The sequence below is a fragment of the Salarias fasciatus genome, chromosome 9, assembly GCF_902148845.1.
Source record: "Salarias fasciatus chromosome 9, fSalaFa1.1, whole genome shotgun sequence".
In the NCBI taxonomy this organism is placed as follows: domain Eukaryota; kingdom Metazoa; phylum Chordata; class Actinopteri; order Blenniiformes; family Blenniidae; genus Salarias; species Salarias fasciatus.
The window spans coordinates 10,872,920-10,888,875 of record NC_043753.1 but is presented as its reverse complement, the minus strand read 5'-3'; the positions used below and the strand labels follow the sequence as shown (position 1 = coordinate 10,888,875).

At 47.5% G+C, this 15,956-nt stretch overlaps 1 protein-coding gene across 1 annotated transcript in view; it reads right to left on the bottom strand.

The window, feature by feature from the left end:
• prex2 (phosphatidylinositol-3,4,5-trisphosphate-dependent Rac exchange factor 2) overlaps nt 1-15,956 on the bottom strand; it is an 82,360-nt gene that overhangs the window by 27,053 nt on the left and 39,351 nt on the right. Inside the window, exons 19-30 of the mRNA XM_030099711.1 lie at nt 15,822-15,907; nt 14,024-14,160; nt 12,556-12,673; nt 11,819-12,003; nt 10,846-11,007; nt 8,178-8,400; nt 7,882-8,089; nt 4,071-4,250; nt 3,863-3,957; nt 3,594-3,676; nt 2,938-3,028; nt 410-538 (exon numbers count right to left, since the gene is read on the bottom strand). Coding sequence (XP_029955571.1) covers nt 410-538; nt 2,938-3,028; nt 3,594-3,676; nt 3,863-3,957; nt 4,071-4,250; nt 7,882-8,089; nt 8,178-8,400; nt 10,846-11,007; nt 11,819-12,003; nt 12,556-12,673; nt 14,024-14,160; nt 15,822-15,907 — 1,697 coding nt within the window. The remainder of the gene's footprint in view (nt 1-409; nt 539-2,937; nt 3,029-3,593; nt 3,677-3,862; nt 3,958-4,070; nt 4,251-7,881; nt 8,090-8,177; nt 8,401-10,845; nt 11,008-11,818; nt 12,004-12,555; nt 12,674-14,023; nt 14,161-15,821; nt 15,908-15,956) is intronic.

The window sequence follows — 15,956 nt, the reverse complement described above, 5'->3', positions numbered from 1 at the left end:
TTGCGTCTGTGCGTGCGTACACACACTGCGTGCTATTCGACCAATCCGTGCTCCAGCAAACACAAAACAACCCCCAGGAATTAAAAGTTAAAGCGATCAATTCGCTGCTGGTTTTCGGCTCCAACTCGGCGATTTATGAATCCCAGGATGGTCTTAGGTTTAAACTTTAAAGAGTGTAGTGCAGTTAGTGGGACTGCCTGCACCTACAGCGATTATTAAGGCGTCTAATAAATAACATGCGGTGCAGCTGGACTATTTAAAGTGATTTTTTTCCCCCTTAAGGCGGCCATGTTTTTTTTTTTTTTAATGATAAATACTGGATGTGACTGTGAAATCCCAACATATGAGGAGTTCAGTGTGTGTGTGTGTAAGTGTGTGTGTGTGCAGAAGAGCTCAGACACACTCTGACCTTCAACATATTTAGCGATGGTGTGTGTGAGGGCCTGAACGCTGCTGGGAAGGTTCCAGGGGTCCTGCTTGACGTGGAGGCGCAGCTTTTTGGTACAGTTCACCCTGGGCTCCATCTCCTGCTGAAACTCTGACAGGAACACACACACACACACAAACACACACACAAACACACACACACGGATGATGAGAAGAAACCTGGCAAACATCTCGGCGGTTATTTATATCACTTCCACACGCCGTGCCTCAAAGAGCCAGAGATAGCGAGTGAAAATTAGGGCTGAGCGATTTTAGTTGAACATGCTTGACGATGCTGAGATTCTCACACAGGACCATCTCCAGGACCGCACTGGCTTTCCTCGCTGGGACGTTCGGGCATCTCAAACTCCTCAAAGCTCGGGATACTCGAATTATTGAGGCGTTTTATGTTACATCTGTCAGAATAATATTTCGTTCTTTCTCATTTTCCTCACTCAGCCTCTTTGTCTTCCCCCTCATTATCTAAATCTACAAGTCAATCAGCTTCAGAAGGAGAATTTAATCGACTTCATTAACCAACAAATAACCTCAGACCTCCCACAACTGAATAATCCAGCCACCGTGTTTTTCAACGGGCCAAACAGAAACAGAAAATTCCGCTGATCTGCCGCTAACCCTCTGAAAATTAAGACACGCTGGATTATAATAAAGTTTACTTTGAAAGAAGATCAGATCTGCGACGGATAGCTGATTGTGTGTGTTTGTGTGTGTGTGTGTGTGTGTGTGCGGCAGAGGGAGTGTGAGGATCAGATGCAGGAATGCTCTACTTGTCAGATAATCCTATTTGCTCTGTTATCAGCCACATTACTGGAGTCAAGATGGATCAGCGCTGATCAAGGCCTCCCGTCCCTCCTGGGGGTTTTCCGCGCACACAGACGCGCACGTGCGCGCAGACAAAAAAACACACAAACACGAGCGGATCCGCGCTCGCTGGGGGACGGCGAGAAATGAGAAGGAGCCAAAAGGATCGGGGGGGTTTGGAAGAATTAACATGAGAGGAAAAATAACTGCTGTGTTGCTGTTGGAGAACATTGTTAGACACACATTTAAATACGTAAAATAAAGCAAACTTTATCAAACGAGCACTTTCAGCTGTGTTAATGCTTTCAACGTAACTTTATTTTGTTTCTGTACAAATATTAAACACACCATTTCTCTCAGGTTTAGAAGTTTTTCCTTCTACTTTTTTCGCCTATTTTATCGATTTCAGCAGTTTTAACCATTTTAATTTCACAATTTCAATTTCAACATATGCCTCTTGTGATGTTGTCACACACATTAAATGAATATGAAATCAAATGCGTCCTCTTTTCTTCAAGCTGCATGAGGAAACTCAACCTTCATGAGCTAAAGTGAGCTGAACAACTGATGTTTTTAAATTTTCTCCCTGCAAGTCTGGAAAAAATACTTGCACCACTTATACATAAAAAAAAAAGGAAAGCAGAGTTTTTACCACGGTTTTGTTGCCTTATCTTTAAAAAAGGTCAAGTCATCCGATCAGCACAGATGATGAAAGGACATTTTATGTTAGTAGCCGGGAAAGATAAGGACTTATTTAGTGTTTTCCAACATTTTCTTTTGGAGATTAAGTGTAATAATAGTCACTGCAGCTAAACGCCAAGGCCAGGATACGATCTGCTGACAAATAAAGTCGAATAAATCGATCAGATCCTGTGCAACCTTTCGGACGGTCACATTTCCCATCGACTTCTGGCTGTTTCAACTCTATAAAGAGCAGAACTATCTGAGAGGGAAAAGATATGGAGAGGCGGAAAGAAAGAACAAATGTCTGGAAAGTGTTTTTTTCTCTCTCTCTCATTCTGGAATCCACCTACGACACATTCCCCTGCGTCTGCAATCACATCTGCGCACACACACATTGCACAACAGGATGTTCCAGCCCGCGACGTTTTCGGTGTGTCTGCTGTTTTATATCAGAACTGACGCTGGATGGACCCACCAGTCTTTGTAACGTTATCTTACTTCTCCCAGACTCGATGTTTAAAGACGCCGGTTCGGTAGAAAAGTTATTATTGGATATCAGGATTGACTGAGGCCTTTCTGTGTAGCTTGCTTTAGATCGGGATGAACGAGGCGCTCCTCCAAAACGTCAGCTGCTTCGTAAAGTTCTAAACAGTAATCTGTTAATAGCGTGTTACTAACAAAAAGTCACGGTTTTACAGTAAAAGGTTTGTTTTTTTTGCCGCACGGTTAAAAAAAAAGCTTTGGGACTTTGTGTCAACCGCACGGTAATAGCAGGTTAAGATCTCGCTGCATTACGGGAAAAAATGTCATTATGAGGATTTGAAGCTTTGCAGATCAGCTCGGTCTCCCAATTTCATGGAAAATGAAATTGTGGCATTTTGTGAAGTAACTCTGTGAAGATATTTTACATTGGGTCGTTTCACTAACATGTATAAAGACAGCAGATTTCACACAAAGGTGCAGAGACATCGGCGCCTGGAGCTGCTTTGCATCCTGGTGTTTTACCTTGCAGTCCTCTCCCAGGCGTGAAGCACTTCGTCTGCTCGAAGGCGCGAGCAACCACTGCTCCCCTCAGCATACTGGTGATGGAATCCACCTGAGGAGAGGACCGGGGTCAAGTTTGGCGTGCCACACACACATTCTCAAAGTCAGCAGAGATCAAAAATATGTGGAGGGAAGCAAAAATGGCTGCTCAGACACCTGCTTCTGCTACACACACACACGAAATCCCGCAGAGATCCAGCGAGCACTGTTTGCTGCTGTGTGATTTATAAACAAAGCTGGGGAAGCTGCCCTGCGATAAAACACACGACAGGAAGCAGGACAAAAAGTGCAAATGCAGCAGAGCTCCGTTTTCCTGCTGCTGACAGAAAGAAGATCACGAACGCTGGACTGTAGATGGTGTCGTGCATGCACGCATGCAGACGATGTGCACGATTAAATGAGGCTGACGTTAGAGTTCAGCTCAGATTGTCAGATTGTACTTTACATTTTGCAACTGGGCCGACGCACGTTTTACTGGAGCATGCACAGCCTGTTGGGATCATTTGAAAAGTCTTGCTGAAAATACTGCTGAATCTTACTCAAAAAACAAACAAAAAAAAAAAAACTTCATAATAGGTTGCATTAATCACACGTGTTAAAATGTCAAGTCGGCCCACCTGGCTGAACAGATGCTCCAGGAAACTGTGCAGTTTCTTCTGCTTGTCATGGGAAAGCCACACGCTGGAGGGCATCTCATCTCCTGCAGGGCGGGAGGGGGGGGGGGAAGCATGTTAGCATCTGTCAACAGCTGCACAGATGAATGTGTCCAGTTTTGAGGCATTACAAAATACCTGGAACTCATTATCACTGATCCACGGCTAAATACAGCTCATAAACAACTCGAGTACTTTTGAAAATATGTGTCCACGGTGCTGCGTTCAAGTACCTGAGTCCATCTCGTCACTGTGGACGTAGGAGCTGCAGTGACTGCTGCAGATGCTGGTGAAGGAGGCGATGGAGTTTCTGTTGCTGTTACAGTCACTGAAGAGACATTAGAGGGAAAACAACAGTTTCAGTCAGACTCCATGACCTTCATGACCTTATGGCGAGTTGTATTCAGTCCATTTATGTCCTTAATTCTTCAATTCGTTCACCTGTAGGAGTCCCTGTTGCTGATGGTGTCGTGTCCGGAGTCCTCCTGCTCGTCCCCGGCCACGTTGAAGCACACCTTCTTCCCATTCCTTTCGCCCCTATCCCCCTCGCTCTCGGCGGAAATGTAGCTCTCCGGGGTCCTCACCTCTGACGCTGGAGGGTGAGTGATGGAGGACAGCAGGCTGCAGGAAAAGAAAACAGTGGAGAGAGGAGGAGGGGGGGATTATTTAAAGCCCTGACATGCATCCAAAGCCAACACGGGACAGCATGATAAAAACAGCTTCTTTGATCGGGCCTGATGCTACACAGAGTTCCTACACGTGCACTGTAGTGTTTGGAGCGGAGTGCACAGCATGCACAGTGCGCGCCGCAGCCCACGCGCACGTAGCGGCCTCCGACAGCTGAGCGGGCCAAATCAGACCCTTATCGGTCTGCGTTGGGCTTCCGCGCGAGGGCTTCAGATGGCGAGGGATCCTCGCCGTATTAATAGGTTCCAACATGTAGCAAGGTGCAGCTGTGTCAACAGACTCCGGCTCTTCTGTTCAGGCGGGCCCCCCCCCCCCTCCCTCCTCCCCTCGCCGCGACCGCTGGTTTGTGTTCTGCTAAGCCGCGATCAGAGGGGCCGGAAGAGGCCGGACAGGATATTTTCACAGTTGCAGCAACACATGGTGGCGTTTACAGCCATATTGTAATAAATGCTAGGCTTGGATTTTTTTTGATCTTTCCCCACTTTTCCACTTGGACACGCAATGTCTGTTTACATTTCTCTTTTGCTTTGCTCACATTTTTCCATTGTGTCATCCCGTCGGCCTTCAAGATATTTCACGGGGGGGTCGCTACAGCAGCAAAATAAACAACCTGTCGTCCTCATGTCAGCCAGATCGATCAGTTTTCATTCCTCTTTTTTCAGTGGTTTGAAACACCTCGCCTCACCCGGGTCCCCCGCTGCACAACTGACCCCCTTTTTGGGCCCATTCACAGGACGACTGGGCCACAAAGACGCCCTCATTACGGTCCACTCCAGGAGCGGCCACAAAGCCCCTCCGAGGCAGAGTGGCATTCCATCGCCATGGAGAAGCCCTCCGGGCTCTGTGATTGGCTGCCGGTAATAAAGAAGCGAGCCCGGTTTGGGGCCTTCAGGGCACAAACTATTGCAGGGTGCGAGGCAGAGCAACAATGGCTGAGCCAGAGAAGGGGGCTTCAGAGGAGAGAGACCAAAAAAAAAAAAAAAGAAAAAAAACTGAAAACAAGGGAATGAGAGCAGGCCAAAGCACGCTAATGCTTATGGCTACAAATCAAAAAGACCTCTGAAGCTCTTACAGGAAGGGCTTCAGCCCACGTTTGACACATTAAACCATTAAACTTCGCTCGCCTGCGCTGCATCTACACGTACATCTGCATTACAAAGCTCCACATCAGAGGGCGGCACGGCTGGACATTTGAATAACGCCGCGATCCAGCACGGAATAAATAAGTCAAAGGAGCCTATAGATCCAGAGTGGCTGCCGGCGGTGATTAAAAGCACATAATAAGGAAAAGATGAAAATGATGAGGGGGGAAAGTTTGGTCAGAGGCGGGATCCGATTGAGGAATGGAGACGGTTTTGATATAAAGCACGTCGGCAACCTGGTCTTCACACAGCTGTGACCTCGTCTCCGCAGCCCCGAGACAAAAGGTCACAGGTCGCCGCTCGAAAACGGATTCCTCGAGCGCCGGCCAAGACGTTATGTAACAAACGAGCTCCGTCCAGTTGTTTTCTCTTCCTAAATTACTTGAGGAGATTTCTAATCTGCTGCAATTGTACCGTGGACTTCCTCCTCTGAGGCTGGGAACAGGAGACGCTGGTGCTTGACATACTGCGTAAAATAGCCACTTCAGTTTATTATAGTGTCAGCTTGAAGCACTGCTGTCACACCCAGCGAAGACAGCGAAGACTGCGTCCGCGCTCGGCTGCGGGCTACGAGACTAAACAATGCAAAAACATTAACCCCTTTAGAGTTGTTGGTAATTCACAAAAGTAAAATACAAAGTATTTAAATGACTACTCTATAAAAGCTTGATTAAAAATGCGTGCGTGTCAGTAGTAGTGACCTTTGACCTGGCAGAGAGCAGCCTAATACGCACACTAATTGAATGAGGAGTTCAGGAAGGCTCCAGGCGCCTGCAGAGGTCGAAGCGATGCGTCCACGCCGCTCCTCGTAACACAACTGATGAGTCGGAGTGGAGCGAAGGACTCGTGCTCACACTCACAGTTCATCTAGAACAAGCTCCTCGAGTGTGTGCGTGTGTGTGTGTGTGTGTGTGTGTGTGTGTGTGTGTGTGTGTGTGTGTGTGTGTGTGTGAGTGTGAGCAGATAGCAGATGGTAGAGGTCATTATCGCATTGCTCAGTGTGTTCTCCGACTGTCTGAATGTGCACGGATGCGACCGTGCTAATTGGCGCCGACAGAGGCGGGACTAAATTAGTCCATTCGCTGTCATTCGGCGACAGCTTCACTCAAATCCAGAAGATTTTAATGTCAGATCAGCAGAACCGGTTGAGGAGAGCCTAACTCACTAAACGACTGTAGGATTTTCCCAAAACTTTTTTGTTGGGAATTAACATCTCGATTATCCTGAACCCCCCCACAGCTCTCTGATGTCTCCGGGCGATGCCCGCCCGGCGCTCCGAAAACCACCGCAGTAAAACTCTAAGGACATTTTTACTAGGAGCAGCATACTGCTATGTGAGCGATTAGCGGTTTGTATCATTTATCAGAGCTCCATTGTTGGCGAATGGCTTTTCCAGAGGGCACCTGGCCCAGCGACACGCCCTCCTGCTTTCAGATTGCATTTCCTATTTGGTGTTCGGGAGTGTGTGGGGGGGGGGGGGGGGGGGACTAGAGCAGCGTTTCCCATTTCCGTTCCACGGCCTCCAAACAATAAACCTTGCCGCCGCAGTAACGAATACAGAGGAGCCAGACAGAAAGCAGTAACGCAACAGACAGTCTGATTTATAACCGTGGACATAAATGAAGTGTGAACACACTTAAAAAACCACAAATCCTGCCGTAACATGATAAAGAAAACCACCACAGTTCTGTTCTGTTGTTTCCCACACACACACACGCACACACACACACACACACACACACACACACACACAGGTGCTGGATTAATGGCTGAAATGTATGCCTGCCAAGTACCAGCTGCAGCACATTGACCACGCTGCAGCTATGTGAGCTTTTCTGCTCTCGAAAGGTCATTTCAAATCAAATCGAACGGAATCAGGAGAGGATTTTGTTCCACCAATAACAATAAAAAAAAGAAAGTGTTTCAATAACGTCTGTTTCTCCTTCGGACTGGCAATTTGTGGGTAATAAGTTAGAGCAGATTCATTTCAGGTTTCAAGATTATTCAACAAAACAGTCGTGCAGTGAAAAGCAGCTTGTAAGAGTTTTTCCTCATTATGCCTGTGTGTAAACACATGCATGTATTTCTGGAATGATCAGAGGGGATCATGCTAAAATAAAAAAACAAAAACAGAATGACATGAAGCAGCTTCTAAAAATATGTTTACCTTTTTTTTTTTTTTTTTGCAAAAGTTGTCTATATTTTCACTCTTGCGCACCACACTGTACTGTATCTTTTTCACATTATCCTGTTGCATGCTGGGAGATGGGACATAATCAGAGCTTGCTGTAAACTGTTATTTATCCACTGCGATCATGGCAATAAACATGGATGTGGAATATGATGAGAACCTTGTGAGGCTGTCAAACATCAACAAGAGTTGGGATTCCCGACATCCCAAATGCTCACACCCAGACACTCACTCGTGAATATGGGCGCCGTGCGTTTCCATCTCCTTGACGACGGCGGTGAGCTTGTAGAGGAGCTTCTGATACGCATCCAGAGTGAGCAGGTCTTCCTCCCGGAGCAGGAAACGCAGGCCGTGGCCTTCCGTCCGACCCAGGCTGTGGCCGGACGGGGCGGCCATCGTCGTGATGGTGTGCTGGACGTTTACCGTCGGGTTCAGCTTCCCTGAACGGAGACGAACAAACGTTCTTGTGGATTCTAATCCAACTTAAAGTGAATCCAACGCGCAGGTGTTTTTTTTCTCCCGGCTCACCCAGCTCGCCGCTGCCGCGGCCTCCTTTCTCCAGAGTGTTCTTCCTGTTGTCCAGCTGCACGCCGAAGGCGCTGCCAAGGGAGGAGGTGGTCTTGGGGTACGACACTTCCATCACGTTGACGTGGCAGTTGGTGGGGCAGAAGTCGCTGCTGTGGAGGGGGGAGACCTTGGCTTTGGCCTGCTTGAACGTGGGCCACGCTCTGTTCTTCAGGACCCGAGAAAACTGAAACAAGGTGCAGGAGACAGAGCGGAGGATGTTTTTTATTCACTTTATCCTCTCCTGAAAGAGTTAATCTGATCAGCAAAGTTTAAAATAACTAAAGACAAACAGTACAAGTTGCGATTAGATTATAATAACTTCAAGGAATGACAAATTTTGACACTCTTCATTCATGCCGAGTCTGTTTATTAACAGAAATATGCAAAAAATGCTGCCTTCAAAATGAGAAACTGTCTCATTGCGCTGATGTGCATTCCAGTTCTGCATGATTAAAGAAGCCCGAAGCGAAACGCGGGATGAGGAATCTGTCAGCTCAATGTGCTGTTTAGTCTTACATGTATGACAGCTGGCCCGGGAATAAAAGCACAAACAGCCATTAACTTTACATTTTCGGCATTCCTCGTTTTTATGTGGCAGCTGAAATATTTAAGGCGAATCAAAGATTCAAGGCAGACTCACGAAAATCATCATTGCTCACATATGTGAGGAACTCCAGACGCCGCCGTCATTTAAATTGTTAAGACGACGTACAGCAGCCGCCGCCGCCATGTTGGAGCAGAGATCTGATGTGTATCTTCATTCAGCTCCACACTTTGTTTGGTGCAGAGGGTGTTTTTTTTTTTCTACTGCAATATTAAACACATTTTCCACTAAAAACGATGTTGCTCCATATAGTCAGAAAGATTCTACAACACTAAAATAAGAAGATATATCCTTTAAAGATGCTTAATAGTACAAAATCTGAATAGGACATCTAAATCCAGGGAAGCTAATCCTCTTGTTATGAAAATTCTGGGATTATTTGGATTTTATGGCTCTAAATGATTAACAACTGTGAGTGATAAACTTCAACTTTCAATATCTGGAAATGTGTTTTTAACTTTGTAAGCTACACATGGAAGCAATTCAAGTCGTGACAATTTGTAGTACATCAACACAAAGCTCTATCGCTCTGCATTCTGGGAGTTTATTATACATAGTCTGGGAGTTGTGTTTATAGAAAGTACGCAAGTCGAATAAGAAGTCGGTCTATTTAAAAACCAGCCCGGTTGATACGAAGTATCATAAATATATTTGTGCTTTGGAGCTTTCGGCTGCACTTTCCTTGAACCCGCCACCGCAGCGGCCTGCATCCTGTCTGGGATGTTCAAATAAAAGCCAATCAAAAGTCGAGCTGGCAGACAACGCGAGCGCGGCGCTCAGTATATGTTAAATAAATATGTTAAAGGGGGAAACCAAACCAAACATTTCTTTTTTTTTCACTGGGTTATCTGGAGATAGCTTGAGCGGAGCTGATCCACTCCAGATGGACGGAGAGCGAGGAGTCACCTCCACACCGTCCATCTGTCTCTGGACGGTTCAGGACTGCTGCGTCCGAGGCCCAAGCTCCCATCCCTCCTTCTAACGACTCCCTGTCACTTTTCTCCCTGCAGTTCTTGTCCGATCTCTCATTCTTCCTCCCTCACCTCCTTTCCTTTTCTCTTCAGGGATCCTGGGAGGAATGCTGCAGCGCACGAGGGCCTTGCACAACCAACGTCCCGGCTGCGGCCGAGCGGAGATATTTATAAGTGACTGGTAATTAATCCAAGATCCGCTCTAATGCGGAGCTTTCTCGCTCTCTCACGCACAGTGGCGTGCATTGTTTTGCCTATAGACACATGCTCGCAGATGTGAAAATGTTTTGGCTCCGTCACTCACCAGCTGTAACTTCATTAAAAACAAAGCTCTGGACAAAACAACTTTTTCATTAACAAAAAAAAAAAAAAAAAAATCGGCGACGAGCCCGAGAGTCTGTCGAGTAAATATTTCTTGGAGGTCGGTAAAAGCCGATTACATTTTTTGCACAACAACCTGGTGAAAGTTGCGCCGTGAGTGTTAGCGGACTAATGCGCGATGGCATGTTGATGTCAACAGGGTGAGCAGACTGACAAAACAAGCATCCGTCACAGCTGTCTGCGCCGACCGGATCAGGTATTTCATGCAGAAGGCGCCTTTCAATTGGATCCAGTGTGCAGCAGGAGCCTTCAGCATGCTGGACTGGGTCTCTTTAATTCTTTTATTTAGCGGTATGCGTCCCACAGCAGCTGCATCCCACTTCTATTATTGTCAATCAACAGCGGATTGAAACAGACGATTGTTCCAAGCAGAGTAAAAATACACAAAGCATGATAGAAATATCACCGAGTGGAAGAAGCTAATGAAAACATCTCAGTTTTTCACCAAAGACCGAAAAGCTTCTGACAACAGAGGTGAGGATTCCTTACTTTTCTTCACTGGATTTTTCAGTTTGTTGAACTTCGCTGGTTTTGACTTTTGCTCACTGCGTTTGAACCCTGCTTTCTGTATTTGATTTAATCTCTATGACAGACCGGGAGACGATAATGCTGCTATTACTGGCTTTGTTAAATATAAAATGATCACATTTTTCACATCATTAGCCATTATTACCTTCCTGTAGTTGGTGATGCGCCGGTTGATGTGCTCCGCCTTCTCGCCGTACATGGCGCCGAAGCGCGCCTGCAGCTCCTCGGGGATCACGTCGCAGCCGGAAGTCAGCCGGCCGCACATCTGCACCAGCAGGTCGTCGTTACGTGCCAGCACCTCCAGAATCTGCTCCCAGAAAAAAAAGACACGATGAACCGATGCAAAAAAATGCTTTTAAATTCACTTTCAGAGCATCAGATTCACTGCAAACGAACGACCAGGTTTCTTATTCATAGAAAAAGAGAGTGAAATTGGCCGGGAGGGATTGATTCCTCTGCAGCTTTTCGCGAGCAGTTACACTCGGGCATCTAAAAGTTTCCACGCGCTCCTCAAATATCCATGAGGGACAAAGCCAGATTGTGATCCATATGCTGTATGTATGAAGACGCCGGCTTTGCAGATCAGAGCGAGATACGGAAAAGAACACGAGACACAAATCTCCGAGCCGCCTTAATGAGACGCCCGGTGGAGGAGAGAGGAAGAAAACAGCGGAGGAGGAAATGTAGCAGCGGGAGAAGAGAGCCGAGCACAAGACAACCCATGTGGCCTTGCAGCCTCGCCAGCATTAAAATTCAACATCGCGCACATCTCGGAGGACTCCAGTGGAATGTCGGGGCAGATGTTTGTAATAACACTAAAATTACTTCCACTTTGGAGAAACTGTATATGTTAATAGAGGATATGTTTTTTTTTCCCATATATGTGAGTGAGTTTAGGTTTTAAAGATTTAAAAGAGCAACAGCTGTAAAGTTTCATTAATTTAGGACACGAGTCCAACGTGTGATCTCTGCTCGTATATCAGAGACGAAACTCTGTTATACATCAGTAATGATCTCTCGGAGAACGTCGCTGCTGGAGAAAAGCATTCATTTCTGAATCACAAAATACACTCCTCGAGGATAACCGAACCATAAAGCTCAGATGTGGCCGGTCGTACCTTCGCGGTGAGGCTGAAGAACCCCTTGGGCTCGACCATCTTCTCCAGCACGTGGCATTTGGTTCCCGCCGTGCTGTCGTACTCGTACACCACTCCGTACTCCAGGTGGACGTTGTCCACCGTCAGACTCACGTGGTCCTTCTTCCCATCGATGATGGCTATTGTGTTGAATTTGTCCATCACCTCTGAAGGAGGAGGAGAAATTGTGGGATACACAGTTACGGTAGTTGCCAGTGTTTCCACCATCGCAGCACTGCAGGAGGCCTTGAACCTCCTAATCTGGAGATGATTGCAATTTCTGTAGAACCTCAGTTCACTGATTTCATTTCCTCACAGAGAATGATGGGCAATTCCTCCAGCACCCGGCTAACTGGCCCTACGCTAATGCAGCGACTTAACAGGGCAGTAAATATTGCTCCGGGGCTGTTTGCTATGAAGGGAATCGCCTTCCTGTTTAACTTTCTCTTTGGGATCCATAAATTGTAGGGGGGGGTGGTGGGAAATTAACGCTTGATGAGCCAGAGGAGGCAGCTGTTCTCAGACTAACATGTTCCAGATGAGCCGCGTCTCTCGTTAACCCAACAAGGCGGCCGGCTCGTGTTCCTGCGAAACAAGCCTGCGCTGCATCCACGGACACCTCGAAGCGTAATGTCTTTTCCAGGATGAGCCGTTTCCGTTTTGCACGTGCATGTGGCGTGTGTGTGTGTGTGTGTGTGTGTGTGTGTGATTGCAGTCACCTTCCACTTGGCACTCGAAGCCGTCGCCGTTCTCCTCGCTGGCGGGTTTCTGGTTGGCCTTCTGGTTGTCCTCCTTGGCGCTCTCGCTGCTGTTGTAGACCCACTTAATAGTGTCTTGCTGTATAAACAATCCAAAAACATTTAGACGTTTCAGCATAAATGTTTTGGCATTACGGGAGATTTTTTAATGTCCTGTACATATGTTAAGAATTATCTCCTCCTTGAAGAACATATGTATGTATTTATGGGCTGAGTCGATGGTATTTATAATCTTATCACATAACTGTCTGATATTCAGCAGATTTCTGAATTAACGACGTTACGTGTTACACTTTAGTTCAGTCAGCATTTTTTAGGATCACTGTCAATCCATCGACTGTCACTCGTGATTAACAGGTGTGTGTGTGTGTGTGTGTGTTTGTAAGCTGATGTTCAGCTCCGTCTGTCCAGACACGGCGTACAGAGAGAGCCGCCTGGCAGGGCGTCCAGTGAAAAGTGAACATATGGAAATGCGGCGCTTGGTGGGAACCGCAGAAGCAAGGCCCCATGCCAATCTCATCAGCCCGCTCTGGCGTGCGGCGCGGCCCTGTGTGTCACTGTGTGTATCCGTCTGTGTCTGTTCTCCACACCCAAAGCCCACAATGCACTTTTTTTTTTTTTTCCCTGCCAAGGCTACGGGCTGAGCTTGCCTACTGGTCTGTGGCATTTGAGTGTACAACCACACACACACACAGAGACACACAGAGACACACAACGGGAGAGGGAGGGCGGTTCCTCTGAGTCCGTACTTGATGTAAAGCAGATCTGCGGGAGTTGAGGAATACTGCGGTGCATCATTAAACTTAAACTCCCAACGGAGCTCAATTACAGTGACACGCTAAACTAATTCACGCCGCACACTCGCCCCTGGGGGTTTCCATTTCCACCGGTTCCCACCGTCAACAGGTGATCTGAGCTTTCTCTCACTTCCTATCTACCGCTTTTCCAAAGCAAAACTCTCTGAAAAGGCTGCCTTGGACCAACCCCACCCCCCCCCCCCCGTTCCTCCGTTCTTCCTCTACAGTTCTCACCCAGTTGCGTCCAGATCCTTTCCCACCTCCCCCTGCTCCCTGCAGCCTGCCAGTCTCCCACAACCAGCCCACTGCTGTGAGCCAGGGGTCAGCGCGGGAGAAGCCAAAACTACTATTATTTCTGCGTAATGACCCAAGAGAAGAAAAGATGGAGTTGAGAAGAAAAAGATGGAATCAAAAAAAAAAAAAAAGAAAAGAAAGAAAAAGACAGATAAGGGTGAACAGGAGGTCTGTCTGAAATATTTATTCTCACCAGGAATTAATCCATGTTTTAGTCACTTATGTGGCTTTAAACGACTTTATCACAGCTATTTCATCATGACATGCAGGACAAGGTTCTGAGGAAAAAAATGTGTGTGTCCAGGTGTGTTCACTGCAGTTCACGCTCGTGTTTGTACCTGCGTGGGTCGCCGATACTTCCTGCAGGCCGTGACGTGAGCGATGACGCTGGCGTGGCTCTCCTTGCTCACGTTGATGCCGTTCACCTTGATGATGCACTGGCCCGGGTGGAGGCCGGCGGTGGCTGCCACCGTGCCTGGCGTGAGACCGAGAGACAAGCAACAGAAAGAGGGGAGGGAGGGAGGGAGGGAGGGGGGGAGGGGGGGGAGTTTGGAGTTTGTCAAGGGCGACGAGTTTGCTGCTGCACGTTATCGTGCAGGTGCACGGCGAAACAGGATGAAAAAAAAACATCGGCACATCCGAAAAAAATAGTTGTCATATCTTCCACATCCTGTACACAAAATTGGGCTGAGCAACATTCCTTCTTCTTCTTTGTATTTACAACATTGTTTCCTGTTTTGGCAGCTCGGGAGGAGTGAGAGAGAGAGAGAGAGAGAGAGAGAGCGAGAGAGAGAGGAGGGAAGTTGTTTATCTGGAGTAGACGAGGGTCTCTGAGGGATGTGATTCAGGCCGTAGGAGAACTTCAAGGTTTACGGCTATCGGAGGGAAGTGAGCGGCAGACTCAATATTCCTGCCATTAACACACATCATGATGCCTCAGAATGCTCAGTGTAAAGAAACCGCTGTAGTTTTTCCACTTCTTTAACTCAAGTTAAACATCTACAACAGTCAGTTTTATAAAAAAAAAGAAAAAGCAAATCATACATCTAAACCCTCTGAAACTTCTCTTTTTATGGGGCATCCGTGGTTAAATTAACCATAAACTCAACATCTATCACCTGAATTGAAACATATCAGTCAGGTATTGGTTGACAACAATCAAAGCTTTCTTTCTATGAATTCACAATCATGAAGCAGAGAGGCTGGATTTCCTATTCAGATTGAAGAAAAACCCCATACGCGCACAAGATGAGGAAAATGGATAAAGCATCTGACAGAATAAGAGCAGCGAGGAATGGATCGCATCCCTCCTCTCATCAACGCTTGATCTTTCCGTTTCTGACTCGAGTGAATATTTGGCAGAATTCTGTAAACACTGGAAGAAAATTCGGGCCAATTTCAGGCCAGAGCTCCACTTTAGACTTGACTAAACCTGATATACTGCCGACAGCCCGCTGCACGGTGCCGCGCTGTGTTTGTGGTAGTTCCTGTGTTTTCAGTGGGAACGACCAAAAAATAATGATCAAAACAAATGATCGCCTGACTGGACTGCCGCAGTCAATGATGACGTTATCTCGTCCCCCGTCTCTCTAATTGGTGCTACCTGCTGCTGACCTTTGACCCCAGGGGGGCGGCAGCTGTTACAGCAATCTGAGGGATTAAACACTTCCTACATTAGGAGCTTTGTCTCGGGGGATCGGAGCATCTACTTAAGCACACAGCAGGTTCCCCGGCAACCGCAGCATCGAGCCAACGCATGCAGGGACACACATTTCTTCTCCGCCGCCCCGTTCAGATTGCCTGAGCAGAAGAAAACAAGATCCAATCCCTCTGAGGGCAGCCAGACACGGCTATGGATTGTTTTTTGATTGGACCCTATCTAGTGAGAGCGGGCCCCACGCCGAACACGCCACGTCAGGCAAAAAGGGGGAGAAAGAGAGAGAGAAACTTCAGCTAAAGAAGGAGAGCGGCTTCTTCAATCACACAAAACTATCGAGCCGCGGCAAATAACGCGACCAGGTGAATGGAAATCATTGTGACCGCGCCGCAGCCGAGTCAGACGCACACCCCGGGGGAGGGGGGCGGGGGGGACGGCTGCAGCAGCTGTCTGCCAGCGTCTCCGGGACGGCCGCTCACCTCGACCGACGGCGTGGACGACGGACGGGCCGAATCCGCGGATCTGGAACCCCAGACCGTCAGCCGAGTCCGGGATCTTTATCGTCCTGGGGTGGAAAAGAGAGGCGGAGACGTGTCGACGTGATGCACGGAGAC